Source organism: Pollicipes pollicipes, unplaced genomic scaffold (genome assembly GCF_011947565.3).
Source record: "Pollicipes pollicipes isolate AB1234 unplaced genomic scaffold, Ppol_2.1 Scaffold_678;HRSCAF=775_pilon_pilon_pilon, whole genome shotgun sequence".
NCBI lineage: Eukaryota > Metazoa > Arthropoda > Thecostraca > Pollicipedomorpha > Pollicipedidae > Pollicipes > Pollicipes pollicipes.
In genome coordinates, this window is record NW_023596939.1 from 38,167 (window position 1) to 54,474 (window position 16,308).

General features: G+C 57.1%; 1 protein-coding gene across 1 annotated transcript in view; it reads left to right on the top strand.

Annotated features, from left to right (window-relative positions):
• LOC119108835 (uncharacterized) overlaps nt 1-10,496 on the top strand; it is a 36,723-nt gene extending 26,227 nt beyond the window's left edge. Inside the window, exons 5-12 of the mRNA XM_037232378.1 lie at nt 3,118-3,245; nt 3,533-3,806; nt 6,067-6,302; nt 6,381-6,414; nt 7,089-7,251; nt 7,545-7,675; nt 8,334-8,453; nt 10,409-10,496. Of these exons, the coding sequence (XP_037088273.1) occupies nt 3,118-3,245; nt 3,533-3,806; nt 6,067-6,302; nt 6,381-6,414; nt 7,089-7,251; nt 7,545-7,675; nt 8,334-8,453; nt 10,409-10,410 (1,088 nt within the window). The 3' untranslated portion in view covers nt 10,411-10,496. The remainder of the gene's footprint in view (nt 1-3,117; nt 3,246-3,532; nt 3,807-6,066; nt 6,303-6,380; nt 6,415-7,088; nt 7,252-7,544; nt 7,676-8,333; nt 8,454-10,408) is intronic.
• Nucleotides 10,497-16,308: the final 5,812 nt, after the last annotated feature.

The window sequence follows — 16,308 nt, forward strand, 5'->3', positions numbered from 1 at the left end:
CGACGGCGGTCGCCCGTGACTCGGACATGCTGGGCCGTGACTCGCGGTGCCGGCCGTCGTCCGGTGAGAGATGCCCGATGCGCACGGACCGTCGCTAATGCGGCACACATCCTGTGTTTGGCTGACGGTCGGCTGATCGCGGAGCGGCACCGCCGACGACCGGCTGATCGCGGAGCGGTACCGCCGACGGCCGGTTGATCGCGGAGCGGCACCACTGACGGTTGGCTGATTGCGGAGCGGCACCGCCGACGACCGGCTGATCGCGGAGCGGCACCGCCGACGGTCGGCTGATCGCGGAGCGGCACCGCCTACGGTTGGCTGATCGCGGAGCGGCACCGCCGCCACAGGTCCGGCCGGCGAGGTGCCCGTTCCCCTCTGGCGGCGGCCTTAGTCGGGCCGCCTCCCTCCGACCGCAGCGCGCCCGGCCGGCGCCAGCCAGCCGCGCCGCCACGGGCACCGGGCCGACGGCACTGCCTCCCCCCCCCCCGTCGATTTTGTCGCTTGAGCGAGGCCATGCGGATGCGGCTGACTGGCACTCTGGTACTGTGATTGGCACTCTGATTGGTACTCTGCAATGCGAGCATGTCGAGCCGAATACGTGGGGTTGAAACGAGGGAGCGCCGTCATAAATCAGTTTCCAGATGAGGACGACTTTTGCGAGTCGTCCACAGTCGGCGTCCACACGCTCAGTCACCAAGAACGCCACGACACGAGTTGAGTGGGAAAAAATCCGAGATCGATTAGAAAGCGTTTTAGAGCGTTTCAAATGTTGTACAGAAATACCGGCCTTCGTATAATTAAAAAATATTGCCCAGTTTAGACTGCTGAACCGCCCGGTGGGCGTGTTTCCTTCTGCATCTCTGGAGCCGTGACTGTGGTTCATGCCCAGCCGGTCGCCTCGGTGTACGCCGTGGGCTGCTGACACATGACACGATTCAGGTGAAGCGCGCTTGGGAGGGATCCCGGTGCGTCAGCCCGACGTGCTGCTTTGTGGAGACGGTAAGTGAATGGTACTGCAGAAATCCAGCGTTTCGAACCGACCTCGGGCCGCTCGCACGTCATGAATGTGGTTAAATTTTCCAGAGCCGTTATGAGCAGCAAAGTCAGTAGCTATCCAAATCCTGATCAGGTCCGTGGAAGGACCGTTACCATGCACTGTGCCACGGTGCCAGTCGTGCAAGGCATTCAGAGTTCAAACGATAACAGGAGGAGAGGTAATGTCTGAGTTGAAAGAGACCGACCAGAATGCCAAAGCACTTGCGCGAAAGCCAATACACAACGACTAAAGAATTGTATAGAGGCGCAGGGAGAGTTGCACAAATTTTATCATCGGACTTCATTATTGAAGGTGATGCGTAACAACTGACTACCCCGCGAGGATTTGAGTTTTTCGCTGCAATCGGCATTCAAGGCTGTGATGAGAATGGCAATAAAACGGCCAATAAGATGGAGAATAGAACATTTAAAGCTACCCATGCTCATTAGCAGACTATTGAGGTATGACTATTAAGAGCCATTCGACACGCGGGATAAGCCCCACCACGGAAAGTGACACCTGGATCAGATGGCCGGAAGTGTGTGTTTGGAACCGCATACTACGGCGCCCCTCTCCCCTTTCGTCACCCGACATCGGCCACCCCTCTGAGGGGGCGGCCTGGCCGGGTCCAGGACTGATCGGACAGCTGTCGGCTGGCCAGGTGCCAGTGGTCGGGGTGCTGTGACCAGCTGCCGCGACCCCCGAGACGCGCTGGGACCGGTCAGTGACACGCGGCGGCCCTCCCCTCTGCTGGTCTGGAGGCCGCGTGCTCACCAGCTGGCGCCGCTCTAGGCTTGCTTTACTGTCGTCAGCGGCCGGTGGAAGGAGCCAGGCTGGCCGGCCGGCCGGGAATGCGGGGGGGGGGGGGGGGCAGCAGGCCCGGCACAGCTCGCCCTCAGTCCCGCCTCCCCGGCAGGGAGTGCGGGGTGGGGAGCAGCAGGCTCGGCACAGCTCGCCCTCAGTCCCGCCCTCCCCGGCAGGGAGTGCGGGGGGAGCAGCAGGCTCAGCACAGCTCATCCTCGGCCCCGCCCTCCCCGGCAGGGAGTGTGGGGAGGGGGAGCAGCAGGCTCGGCACAGCTCGCCCTCAGCCCCGCCCTCCCCGGCAGGGAGTGCGGGGGGGGGAGCAGTAGGCTCGGCACAGCTCGCCCTCAGCCCCGCCCTCCCCGGCAGGGAGTGCGGGGAGAGCAGCAGGCTCGGCACAGCTCGCCCTCAGTCCCGCCCTCCTCGGCAGGGAGGGCGGGGGGAGCAGCAGGCTCGGCACAGCTCGTCCTCAGCCCCGCTCTCCCCGGCAGTTGATCGGCTCGTAGGGCAGCGACCGGCGGTGGCAGACGGCTATCCGACTTCCTGTCCCGGTGCAGTGAGGCCTAAACCAGGAGTCATCACCACGCTCCGTGACGCGTTGTCATGACAACCGCCGCCAACAAAGCGCAGCCAGCGAAACCCACCGGTCGCACTCGGGCGACTTCTGAGCCAGCTCTCCGACCGCAGGGTCGTTGCATTTGAATACATTTTATAAAAAGGGCGCGCAGTTGCTCATGTTCCGTGAAGGCGAAGCTGACGCTGCACTCCTTCACGCCAAGTGCACATGTAATCCGGCTTTGGTGGCTGCCGTTCCCTGGTGCACTTCCTCTGCATCGACTTGTCCAAAATGGGAGCTCTGCTTTGATGTGTTAGGCTGAGGTAGCTTGCGGAGCAAGGCGCTGTAGACCAGAAAATGTAAATTTGAACTGTCTGCAACTTCCATACTGATGATCGTGTAACGTAGAAATCAAAGCTTAAGGCGCGCATTGTCGTGCAAAGAACAGTGGTGGCCTCGAGCGGCCAGCTCAGCGGCTCGCTTCGACCGACTGCTCGGGTCAATAATGAATTCCAAGCAAAGCTAGCGTTTGTGTGCGCCGTGCGTGGGTTGCAGGCGCATGCATAGAGCTACTGCGGCGTCGCCTCGCGGCCACCTCGCCTGGTTCAGGGGGCGAGGCGGAGCAGGGCGCCGACCAGCCGCGGGCCTCAGACCTGGCAGCCAGGACCCGCCTGCCGGCCGTCGAGTGCGGTCGCTCACCGCTGTGCTCCTGCATGTGCCGCAGGCGCCGAGGCCGGGGACATGATGACGTTCCAGGGCGAGTTCACCGTCACCAACCGACCGTTCAAAGCGAGCTACAGCGACCCGTCGTCGGTCGGGTACCGCCGGCTCGCCAGCAAGCTGGAGGAGGAGGTGAGGCTGCGCACATCTCACCTGATGGGGGGGGGGTCAGTGGTCTGGGGACGCAGCGAGCGGTGCCTCCATCGAACGCTTGGGTAGATTGACGCAGATTCCTTTGGTCTCTTCGCGCACAGGGTGGTTTCCTTTCAAAGCTCTTAGCTCTTTCAAAGTGAAGTTATTTAGTTGAAGTGAAACTGCGTCAACGTCACGTTTTTTTCCGACTTCCCGCCCTACAACAGCCAGCTCAGCCACGCAGCGTGCGTGCGGTCCGCCCCTCATCTCGCTGCTTCCTGCCGCAGCTGGACGCGCTGTTCCGCGCCTCCAACCTGTCCAGCGCCTACAACGCGTCGACAGTGCTGGCGTTGCGGCCGTCGTCGCCGGCGGCTGGCGCGCCGCTGTCCGGCGGACCCACGGACAACGTCACCAAGGTGGAAGTGCTGGTGCGCTTGAAGCGGCCCAGCCCGGACGGCGTCGTCACCATCGGCACCACCTTCATCGAGGGTATGGGCAACGCTCACCGGCGCATGTGGCTCGGCCGCTTCAACGTCAAGCTCGACGACATCTCGTTCTCCGGTGAGAGCAGCCGGGGTCTGTAGAGAGGCTTGGGGTCTGCTGGCTGAAGTGGGCTGACTGACAAGAAAGTATGGGGGAGGGGGAGGGGGGCAGATGGGTGTTACTTGTGTGCATTTGCTGTGACCTGCATCTGCGTGTTCTACACCTCGAATGTTCAGAAAAACTGGTCTTAACACTTTAGATCGTTGGTAAGGCGACCACCGCACTACGGTCACCCTGATTGCGTGTGGTCTCACCACTACGAATCAACAGCACCTTACAAGTCACATAGTCATTAGTTCAGCTTTTTGCAAACCAGCTAAGTGAATTCGCGAACTAGGCTTGGACTCGAGGTACCTGAATATGGCTCTGAACAGGAACAAACAGAGCTGAAGAAGCTTCGGTTGCACGCGGCAGGTTTTCGCAGTCCTGTAGCCGCGAACGAATACCGCAGACATTACTTTTTGACGATGTGTCGCGTGCTACCTGGAATATCGAGCCAGACTCTGCTGCCAAGAATCGTACCATCTTCCGAAAACATTTTTAACTAGCCCAGTGTTGATGTGAACGTGTCGGGGTATACACGGCTGCACGAAATGGCAACGAAGTTCCGGGAACTCGGCAACGAAAACAGGCCGCTTTGAGCCGGCTGTTTTTAGTCGTAAGTCTCAGGCGCAATTTCAAGAAAACAACAGATCTGCCAGTGTAAGATAGTGCTGTAATTACCAACGAAATCAGTCCCATGCGGATCCGGTCCCCGCCAAAAGCTCAGTCCAGACGCAGTCGTGCGCTTTATCGTCTCCGGTCCGCTGTGGGTGCACCGGAGGTCGTCAGAGGCGGGACAGGGCAAGGTTCTTCGACCCCACGCGAGCGTGCTTTCCTGGAAGCTGGTGTGTGGTCACTGGTCAAAGCTTCGGGTAGGGTTCATTGAGTCCGACGTGGTGACACATGCACGGATTGAGCGCATGGCGGCAAACGAACGAACAGCGCAGCCTTCGCCGTAACAGAGTGCCCAGACAGAAGAGCATGCGTCATAGACCGGTCTGTGTGTGACAGGTCGGTCTGCGCCCCCGCCCTCCCCCGGCACGTCAAGGTCACAGCCGGACCCTAGCCCCCAGTGGTGCAGGGCTGGTACGGTACACACACACCGGTCACGAACGTCAGGAATGTGCCCGCGTGACGTTCGTAGATCGATACAGCGGGCCCGCTGATGCCTGGGCCCCGCCTGATGCGGTGGCTCCGGTGTGCCGCTTGAGACGCTGGATGGGCATGTGTCACCGGGGATCAGGCGCGGCATGGTGACGTCATTGCCAACTGTCACAAGCCCGGCGTACGTCAGGTGAAGACGAGAGTCACTTGCTGCTGAACAATAGAGCGACAGTCGTGGAACGGGCAGGTCACCTACAAGGGCGATAAAGCTGAGTCCTGCGGGACGGGACGAGCTGAGGGCGTTGCGTGGATTACAGTGGCCCTCAGGTTAGCTGGGTACGGACGTGTCGATGATACAGTCCATAGATACCGACTTCTTTCGTGATGGGAGCGGAATTACCCTAACTCAACAGCCAGTTTCGTGCGCTTGGTCAACAAAATGAGAGCGTACGGGTTTTACCCAATATGTCCCTGATGCACTCCTCGAGCTTTAAACGCACACGCGTCAAATGCTTGGACGTACCTTTTTACGGGGGGGGGGGGGGGGGGAGGGTGCGGAAATCGGGACTGCAAAGGTCACCGACCGTCTAATCACGCGTCGGCAGGGGGATTAATTGCCAACGGACAAGCAGGAACCCCGGTCGATACTGCCACCAGCTGTGCTTGTGTGTGTGTGTGGTGGGGGGGAGGGGGGGGGACTTGCCAGACTGTGCATACTCCCGCGCCCTCTGCAACGTCACAGCCGGGAGAACGATGGCTGATCCTGGGTAACTGGACGTGCGGGATTTGAATGCTGATGCTGATGGTGAAGAGGAATCAATCACCATTGCACCAAAGGTTCTTGGGGACAATATTGTTTAATTGTTTCCCGTATTATTCACTACTGCATGTGTTCGTCTCAGCTATCACGAATTCAGCAAGCGCCCACTCCGTTGTATGACGTCAGAAACGGGCCCATTACGACCCTGAACACCGTTTCTCGTGACATTCAGCTCATCCCACGTCACCGCGCCAGCGCTACAGATCGTCCCGGAATATGTCGTCCGCCGGCCGGTGAGGGCCGGGCGGCTGACCGCCCAACCTTTGCTCCCCTTCCCTCTGCAGCTCGCTGACGAGCACTTGTGGCCTGCAGTGTCGCGCACGACGCTGCCGCCGCCGCCGCCGTCGACCACGCCGCCGCTGCCGATCGACGTGCGCTGGGGTTCCTGGGAGGACTGGTCACCCTGCGTGCCCTGCAACGTCAACTACACTCAGACCCGCCAGCGCAAGTGCCTGCTGAACAACGGCTCGGGCGTGCTGCTCGACCCGGGCAACATCTGGCCGTGCCTGCGGCTCAATCAGGGCGCCGACATGGAGCACCGCGACTGCGTGTGTCCGGACAGCGCAGCGCAGAAGCCGCCGCCGCCGCCGCCGCCGCAGCCCGCCACCACCCCGCCGCCGCCGCAGCAGCCGCCGCCACCGCCGCCGCCGCAGCCCAACCGTACGTGTCACTGTTCGGTCGTGGCCGGTTAAATCGACGCGCACTGAGTGATCTTGTACAGGCGTTCCTGTGGAGGCGGGCGGGTGCACGCTCACGGTCTGTTCAGAATGACGTGTCTGCTAGGTTGGGTTCCGCTGTCTGCCAGACACACCTTACCGCGGCGCTTTGGCTGGTGACGTCCGTGTGCGATGGAAGCGGAACACTTCCGAACCCATCAATCATCCCAAACATCGGTTCGCGTACATGAAGTGTTTTTTTTTAGGGGAGATTGCTGGGATCATCGGAGAAGAGTGAAGTGTCTATGTGTCAAAAGGCTTGCGATTACAGCGCCACCTTTTCCAGAAAACCGTCTGACCACCAAAGGAAGCCACCATGAGTCCTAACGGCTGACTTAGACGTTGTAACCGTCCGAAGCCTTCAATGCGCTTCACTGCCAAGGACAATGTTGAGCGGTATCCAATGCGCATAAACTTGTCATCGACAGTCAAATACAACATGTTGTCATTGCGCACGGTAACCGGCTGTGCTCTTATGATTGCGCGTGCTCCATCCTGTCCGGTCCGATCCGGCTGTGCTCTCTGAACGGCGCGTTCTCCATCCTGTCCGGTCCGATCGGTGCCGGTCGGCTCTGCGGCGGCGGGCGCAGTCCGACACGCGCTGGCCTCTGCCGGCAGGCTTCTGCGACCGCTGCGTGGAGGGTGAGGTGTGTGTACAGCTGAGTGGCCAGGCGGTGCCCGAGTGCCAGACGCCGGCGGACGCCGACGACCCGCTCGGCTGCGGCGGCCTCTGCAAGCTCGACGTCGAGCGGTGTCACCAGATCTCGGACCGCGCCTATCAGTACGTGGAGGATTGGAGGCCGCCATGGAGACCGCTGGCACTGCGGTCCTCTGCGGTCGTCTGCTGTGGCGCTCGGCCCCCTCCCGCGGTGGCAGCCAATGGTCAAGGGCAATGCAAACCATGCCACTCTTGGCGTGTCGTGTCGCGCATGTCGTGCGATGTGCAGGCAATCCCATCCTAACTCAGATGCCGATTTTTTTCCTTTTCATGCGGAACATTTTCCTAGGCCGAATGTAAAATAATGAGATGTCACTTACGTGCGCGCCGGGCTAACGGTGCGCCCTCTCTTGCAGGTGCCTGGACGATTCCCTGTGCCAGAGCGATGAGTTCCGCTGTCTGTACGGCACGTGTCTGAAGAACCACATGCGCTGCGATGGTCGTGCGAACTGCTCCGACTGGGACCTCTCGGACGAGCTCGACTGTGGTGAGTTTCATGCCGTCCCCAACTGCTCCGACTGGAACCTCTCGGACGAGCTCGACTGTGGTGAGTCTCATGCCGTCCCCAACTGCTCCGACTGGGACCTCTCGGACGAGCTCGACTGTGGTGAGTCTCATGCCGTCCCCAACTGTTCCGACTGGGACCTCTCGAACGAGTTCGACTGTGGTGAGTCTCATGCCGTCCCCAACATTTTTTGCGTCATGTTCATTGTTCTAAGGTACCTGTGTGACCTCCAGTACTTACATTTATTAGTCATTCTCACACTTGAGGTGCAATGCACTTTACCAGCTCTGCTGACATCCTCATGCTCTCTTATGATTAGTTTGTGTGATTCGGCTCGGGCTGAACAGGCTCAGCACCGATGGAGCCAACTCCAGATTTTATGAGAACATTAACTAAGAGACGCATGTATCACGTGCAGCACGACCATATGTTAATAGTCACCGCCATCCAATGCCTTCCGTGCTGGCTCCGTAACGGCCTAAACTGAGCCCAACTGATCCCGGCACGTGCCCAGTGCTCGCCGCGCTTCAACTTCACAACGAGCAGCGCACCCGGTCGTCCTGGACGTCCTGCTCCCGCACCACCCCAGACTGCTGCCGTGTCGGTGACGGTCGTGTAAGGAGCGGGGTGTCTGTTCCAGAGTGCGACCGGCCAGACCACTTCCAGTGCGGGAACCAGACGTCCTGTCTCCCCATCTCGCTGCGCTGCGATGGCGTGCCGGACTGCTGGGACGGCTTCGACGAGGTCGGATGCGAGTCCTGTGAGTGCCGACCGCTGACTGGGCGCCGCTCTTCACCGCTCTCTGTGTCGGCTTGGAGGGACGCGGGCCTGGAGTAGGACTGGTCGTGCTCTCCTTTTGACATCTGCTCAATGGGTCGGTGGCTTACTGGCCGCAAACAGTCTTTCTTGCTTGATCACATCTTTTCTGATTCCACGATTTGTCATTTGGCAACTAGGGGAAGGTGAAAAGAGTATTGCGTTTTGATGATGGAAAGGAGACCGCGAGCTTACCTCTTTTCTTCAGAAGCCCGATCCAACAGTGGGTAGGGCGTGTTGCTTGTGGGTACATGGTGTGGCTGCGGGTACAGGGCGTCCGTGAATCTTCGGCTGTGGAATACTTTCAACATGTGTATGAAATGGTGACGGGGTGCCTTCCAACATCCTTTGGGTTTGTGTACACATTGAATGGTTTCCGGCTATGTTCGAGTTCATTTTGTTGAAATGTGCTGTGGCTGGTTTAAGCCTATACAATACCTTATCCTTCATCAGGCTGATATCCTTTTCTGCGACGAACAGTTGACGGAATATGGTTTACTGAGGATTTAACTAGCGGGGATCCTTTAATTGCCGTACTTATTGCCGTTGTACCACAGCAACGAACGTCCCCAATTTCATGCAGGACCCGAGGAGCGATTTTACATATCAGGATCCAAGTGCATAAAGCTTTTTGCTCGCTTGTCATTTGTAAAAGATGATTTCTGTAGCACCATCGCCGCCCGTTTCCACTGCCAGGTGCTCCCATGTCTTGACGAGCTCCTGGGCTGACGTTCCCTCTATCTTTGACCGCTCCTCTTCGCGTTCGTCTCTCCTGATGGCCCCAGCGTGAGCTATCCTCAGCTGACGTGGGCGTCTTTGCCCAAGTGGCTTGTCTCACTCCCCCTATCACAGCCAGCTCGCTCTGGCATTGTCCCGGTCCCACCGGGTGACGGGCGTGCGCGCCGCCTCGAACGAGCTCGGGTACACGAGTGGGCTTTGCGGTCCCCACAGCGTGCCCCGACCAGTTCCGGTGCGCGAGCGGCCAGTGTCTGGCGCGCGGCCTGGTCTGTGACGCGTTCCCCGACTGTGAGGACTCGTCAGATGAGTTCGCCGGCTGCCGGCCGCCATGTGGCCCCGATCAGTTTGTCTGCAGGTACGGCGCGCGCCCCGGCACGGCCTGTACGCCTCGCCACCCCACTGCCGACCTGGCCAGGCACGACCCTCACCCGACAGCACCTCTGGCCGCCTGACCTGAGCCACCCGCATGGCATGGCTCCCCCACCTGCACCCGTGAACTGAGTCTTCACGCGCCTGTTGTGTTGGCACGCCACTGCTGCTCGAAGGGGGTCTGATATCGCGTGACCCACCACACCGCTTCGCCCCTCCACCGGCACGAGACCCTTCTAGATCTCTTCGAGAGAGCTGTCAGCCAGAGGCTCCCCAATAAATGTGTCCCGTCGACTCATAACTCGTCACGTCCGTCGACTCATAACTCGTCACGTCCGTCCTGTGACGGTCCGACATCGCCCACTTCCATCGGACCCTGCACCGTTGAGCGAGCTTGTCCGCCCGCTGATGTAGAATCGCAGTCTCTCACCGTCCTCTGTAGCACGTAGCCTTTGCATGACTGTCAGCTAAGGAAATGATAACAATTGTGCCCCGGAATACTTATGGGCGGGGAGCAAGTTGACGCGACAAAAGCAGTACTTGACCGAAAAAAAATCTTGTTTTTCTATATCGGTATTATTTTACTGACGAGCCTGCATCGTGTTGTGCGCTGCAAGATGTCAAAGCACAGAATCAAATCGCATAGCAATGCCCCGTGCGCATGGTCGTGTCCCGCTTATTTCAGACATCACGTCACTATCGTAACTTCAGTGGTCAGACCCTGTCACCCTGAGTCGCCAGCGTGACTGCCCGATCCCAGCCTGCCCATGACCAACGCCTTCACGCCGGCAGGACCGGGAACTGCGTGGATAGGGCGGCGGCTTGCGACGGCGTCGACGACTGCGGTGACGACAGCGACGAGCTGGACTGCCGGCGGGACGCGTCTCCAGGCAGCGAGAGCGCCGGCCGCGGTCGCCGGAGCACGTCCGAAGCTCCTCCACTGCAGGGAACCTCGGGTGCTACAGCTTCCGGCGAGCGAGCGGCCGGTCTACCCGCCGGGGCAGACGGGTCGACTGGCGCGGAGGGAGCGGTGACGACGCAGGGGACCGCCGGCTCGACAGTGACGGAAGAGTCAAGCCGTTCGTCAGGGGCAAGGGAGATCAGCAGTTCTCCGAGGAAGCACAATACCAACACTTCAACAGGGACAGACGAGTCGAGCACGTTGCCGAAGACGCAGGAGACCAGAAGTTCGACAGGAATGAATGGATTGGTCGGACGCTCAGGACCTCGGCTTAACATGTCTTCGGAGGGGCAGTCCAAAACAGCGCCTGGATGGGAGCAGCCTATCACACCCTCGCTGCACGAAAGCAACACAAGCCCAGCAGATCGCGCTGAGTTCAGACCAGTAGAACTGCCCGGCCCACCGTCGGTGGAGACGACCGAGCGACCTCCTGGGGACCAACGGTCAGACACGTCTGGAGTCCAAAGTCCCACGAGTTCTGCTGTCTTGAGTGGATTGCCAGCGGCTAGTGAGACTGGGATGGGTGCTGCCGAGCCTGTTACCACGCTCAGCGGGGCGGCTACGAGCCCCGTGACCGTGACCACCGAGTTACACACGCGAGCCGCAGGATCGTTCATCCCTCTCATCGGATCACCCACCTCATCGGCCAGGTCGTCCCCCGCATCCGTCCCCCGATCTCCCGTCACGTCCACTGGATCCTCTGTCGAGGTCACACGGTCAGCCGCGAAGTCTTTCGAAGCCACTGCGACAGAGGCAGAACTAGACACCTCGACCCCGAGGGTCGTGTTGAGTCCAACTCCGGAAAAACCCTCCAACATGATCACAAGTGGTACGACGGCACCCCTTAGTCCAGGCCTTCCAGGCGTGACGCATTCTTGGTCCCCATCTGCGACAGGTGTAATGTCAACGGCGCCAGTAGTGACAACCTCGCCGTTAACTTCAAGACCGCACGTGTCTCTAGCCACGACGACGCCAGCGACGACCTCAACAGATACAACTGTGAACATTTCAACGGCCACTACTGCTACCACTACGACAAAGGCGACCACACTCACGGCCACAACAAAGGCGACCACACCCACGACCACGACAAAGCCGACCTCACCCACGACCACGACAAAGCCTAACGCACCCACAACCGCGACAGGGCCGACCACACCCATAACCACGACAAAGCCGACCACACCCACGACCACGACAAAGCCGACCGCATCCACGACCACGACAAAGCCTAACGCACCCACGACCACGACAGGGCCGACCACACCCATAACCACGACAAAGCCGACCACACCTACGACCACGACAAAGCCGACCACACCCACGACCACGACAAAGCCGACCACACCTACGACCACGACAAAGCCGACCACACCCACGACCACGACAAAGCCGACCACACCCACGACCACGACAAAGACGACCAAGAAGACCTCGACAACCACTACCACGTCAACCACCACGACAACCACGAAGAGGAGTCGTATTATCGCCATTGCAGTTTGGGGAAGGTGAGGGCTACGTTTTCGGAGCAGGCGCCCTCAGGCCAGAGTTCTCGGCGAGAACGCTGCTCTTCACAGTGTCAGTGGATGTCCATTAACCGCGGGGTGTTGTCAGAAAGCATACTAGTCAAATCAAAGAGGCGAATCTGGAGCCGACAGCTAGGATTGCGTCGCAGCCAGGTGTCGATTAGTGGCTGGGCAGAATAACTATTCGCGTGCTGCATACTGCAAATATCATGGTTTCGATTGTCGGTGAAAGGGTGAACGATGAACCAAAGAATGTGCCCTTGCCAGCGATAAGTTAACTATTGTGTGGGCTAGACTGTAGCCTTGGCACTGTGTTTTGCCTAGTCATATCAGCGTACGAGTGGTGGAGCTTCCGGGGCCCTTTTCTCCCCCACACAACACAACACCGCTTACCCGACCTTCACTGCTGTGAGGTGGAGGCATCGGGCAAGAAGCGCGTCTTTTGGCACTGGTGTAAAGCAGAAATGTGTAACATTATTCTGATAGTGTTCACCACTGTATGTTGCGTGTGTTTTATGCGGTATGATGAGCGATTGTAGCGATTGCACGCGAAGGTGTATATATGAAAATCTTTATGATGATAAATATGCTATACATTATTTATTTAAGGTTGTTTATTTGGTGTTGCTGGATGGGCTAGATGAAATCATAAAACTGGCATGCGCTGTCGCAGATTCAGATGTGAAAACACCGGCATCCATGATCGCAATGGAGCATGAGCAAACATTCGGAGAAGAACTGATGGAAGGAGTTAAGCAGGGTCGCGCTCACAGGCTAAATATGCAGCTGAAGGACCAAAACCACTCCAGGAAACGTGTGGAGCTTTGCAATTTGTTCAATTGCTACAAACAATACGAAGAATCGGTGTAATGGCAAGCTGCTTTCAGAATGGGCCACGCACACAGTACTGCTGAGTATTGCGGCCCGGACATTCACTGGCCACGCACACAGCACTGCTGAGTATTGCGACCTGGACATTCACTGGCTACGCACACAGTACTGCTGAGTATTGCGACCCGGACATTCACTGGCCACGCACACAGTACTGCTGAGTATTGCGACCCGGACATTCACTGGCCACGCACACAGTACTGCTGAGCATTCCGACCCGGACATTCACTGGCCACGCACACAGTACTGCTGAGTATTGCGACCCGGACATACACTGGCCACGCACACAGTACTGCTGAGTATTGCGACCCGGACATTCACTGGTTACGCACACAGTACTGCTGAGCATTCCGGCCCGGGCACTCACTGGCCACGCACACAGTACTGCTGAGTATTGCGACCCGGACATTCACTGGCCACGCACACAGCACTGCTGAGCATTCCGACCCGGACATTCACTGGCTACGCACACAGTACTGCTGAGTATTGCGACCCGGACATACACTGGCCACGCACACAGTACTGCTGAGTATTGCGACCCGGACATTCACTGGTTACGCACACAGTACTGCTGAGCATTCCGGCCCGGGCACTCACTGGCCACGCACACAGTACTGCTGAGTATTGCGACCCGGACATTCACTGGCCACGCACACAGCACTGCTGAGCATTCCGACCCGGACATTCACTGGCTACGCACACAGTACTGCTGAGTATTGCGACCCGGACATACACTGGCCACGCACACAGTACTGCTGAGTATTGCGACCCGGACATTCACTGGTTACGCACACAGTACTGCTGAGCATTCCGGCCCGGGCACTCACTGGCCACGCACACAGTACTGCTGAGTATTGCGACCCGGACATTCACTGGCTACGCACACAGTACTGCTGAGTATTGCGACCCGGACATTCACTGGCTACGCACACAGTACTGCTGAGCATTCCGGCCCGGGCACTCACTGGCCACGCACACAGTACTGCTGAGTATTGCGACCCGGACATTCACTGGCTACGCACACAGTACTGCTGAGTATTGCGACCCGGACATTCACTGGCTACGCACACAGTACTGCTGATTATTGCGACCCGGACACTCACTGGCTACGCACACAGTACTGCTGAGCATTCCGACCCGGACATTCACTGGCTACGCACACAGTACTGCTGAGCATTCCGGCCCGGGCACTCACTGGCTACGCACACAGTACTGCTGAGCATTCCGACCCGGACATTCACTGGCTACGCACACAGTACTGCTGAGCATTCCGACCCGGACATTCACTGGCTACGCACACAGTACTGCTGAGCATTCCGGCCCGGGCATACACTGGCCACGCACACAGTACTGCTGAGCATTCCGACCCGGACATTCACTGGCTACGCACGTCAGTCCATGACCTTTGCCGTGACTCGGATGTATACAGTCGTCAGCAGCGAATGCCAGCAAGCTGTATGATCTTTCGATGCATTCGTACCTTGGTACTCCAAATCGTAAACACTGCTTTTGGTTCCCTTCTGCATGTGCCGAACGAAAATGTTCATTGATCTGCAGCAAAGATGTTCATTTTAATTGCTCTTGGGTCACCTGACAAAAAGTCGGTGGCAATCGTTAAACAGGGAACATGTATTTTAGGTCATGGCAGTTCACGACACCAATCACAGAGAGGATTGCAAAACAACCCTCACATGGACACCGCCAAACTTTGCAGCAGATGGCGGGTCAACACCGGGAGGGTGACGGGCCCGCAACCACATAACACTCTCAAATTTGTACAATTTATATAGAAATTACGGTAGCTAGCAAACATTGGGGCGCATTGCCGTTCCGTGACCGGAACTTATCATAAAGAAAAGTGGTTTTCAACCATATTATGGTTGACCTGCTATAGATCAACGACCTATGGCAGGTCATAGTCAGGCCATGGTTGCAGCGAATGCAATTTCTTGGGAATCGTTCGATCTGATCCAATGACGAAGTGAAAAAAATCCAAGATCCAAAAAAAATCCAAGATCCAAGACGAGTGCTCGACGAAGCCATACATCTCCGAGGTGCTTTCCTAGGCAACATAGCAATTGACTGAACAAATTCTGTTGACCTAGGGCCAGGTATGAGGGTAAGACCAATGTCAAAACCAACCTGTTTTATTACTCTAGGGCTCGCTGTATGGTGTAGTTTCTGGTGCTCATTTCAAAGCTATTGAGAACAGGAGCCGCATTATACATCTTCATTGGACTTCTTTAACACGCGTCCGGATGGCCGGCTGGATACCCCTCGTTCGGGCGAGGATTCAATTTGATCCCCGACTTCCCTGAGATCTCGGGAACTAAGAAAGCTAGGGACACCAAATTTACAGGGTTTGATGACCTGTACGTAAAATCATTCGTAAAATCATTTAGGTCAAAGTTTGAGGTTCCTAGGTCATAACCTCCGGGTCAAAGGAGGTCAAACAAGGTGAGATTCCAGGTTTGTCTCCAAAGTGCCCCCAGAACCTAGATAACAGTTTTTAAGCGAAAGGTCATATGCACATTTAGGTCAGTGACCTTGTTTGACCTTTTAAAGGTCATGGTGACCAAAATCATACAAGACAGCCCTAACTTTTGCATTTGGATAAGCGACAAAGATTACGCTAAGCAGTATGTTTCTAAAGGCAAAATGTTGTCGTGGGTTGTTTGAGATCAATGACCTATTCTGGCCTCTAAGCAGTCCATGGAAGATGTATGATGCGGCTCCCGCTATCAACAAACTCCAAATGAGCACCAGAAACTATCCCATACAGCAAGCTCTTGAGTAACAAAACAGGTTGGTTTTGACGTTAGGCTGACTTTCATACCTGACTTTAGGTCAATGTAATTTGCTCAGCCAATATCTGTGTTGTCGAAGAAAGCATCTCATAGGTGTATTTTTTCGTCGAACACTCCGTTGTTGCATCAGATTGAACGATTCCCTAGAAATTTACTTTGCCGAAACCATGGCCTAACTTTGACCTGTCATAGGTCAGCGACCTTACAAGTTACATCTGAATTTCTTATGTCAAACGATCCGCTATTCAATTATCTACAGCTATGCAACATTTGGCGCGACTATGCCACACCTCTCGGAAACCATTTTGGAAAAACCTTCGAGGGGCGAGTCAATTTGACCCCTTACCTGAGTGCGTGTTAAGGTAAATAAACCGCGGAAATCAGGCGTTTAACGACCGCATGGAATAAATCACCGGTGTCCTTAATTTGCCATGGCTTAGCGGACTCTTTCTAAGCCGATATAATTCAAGGGCTTTCTCAGAATGTTTTATCTGCGTTCTACAA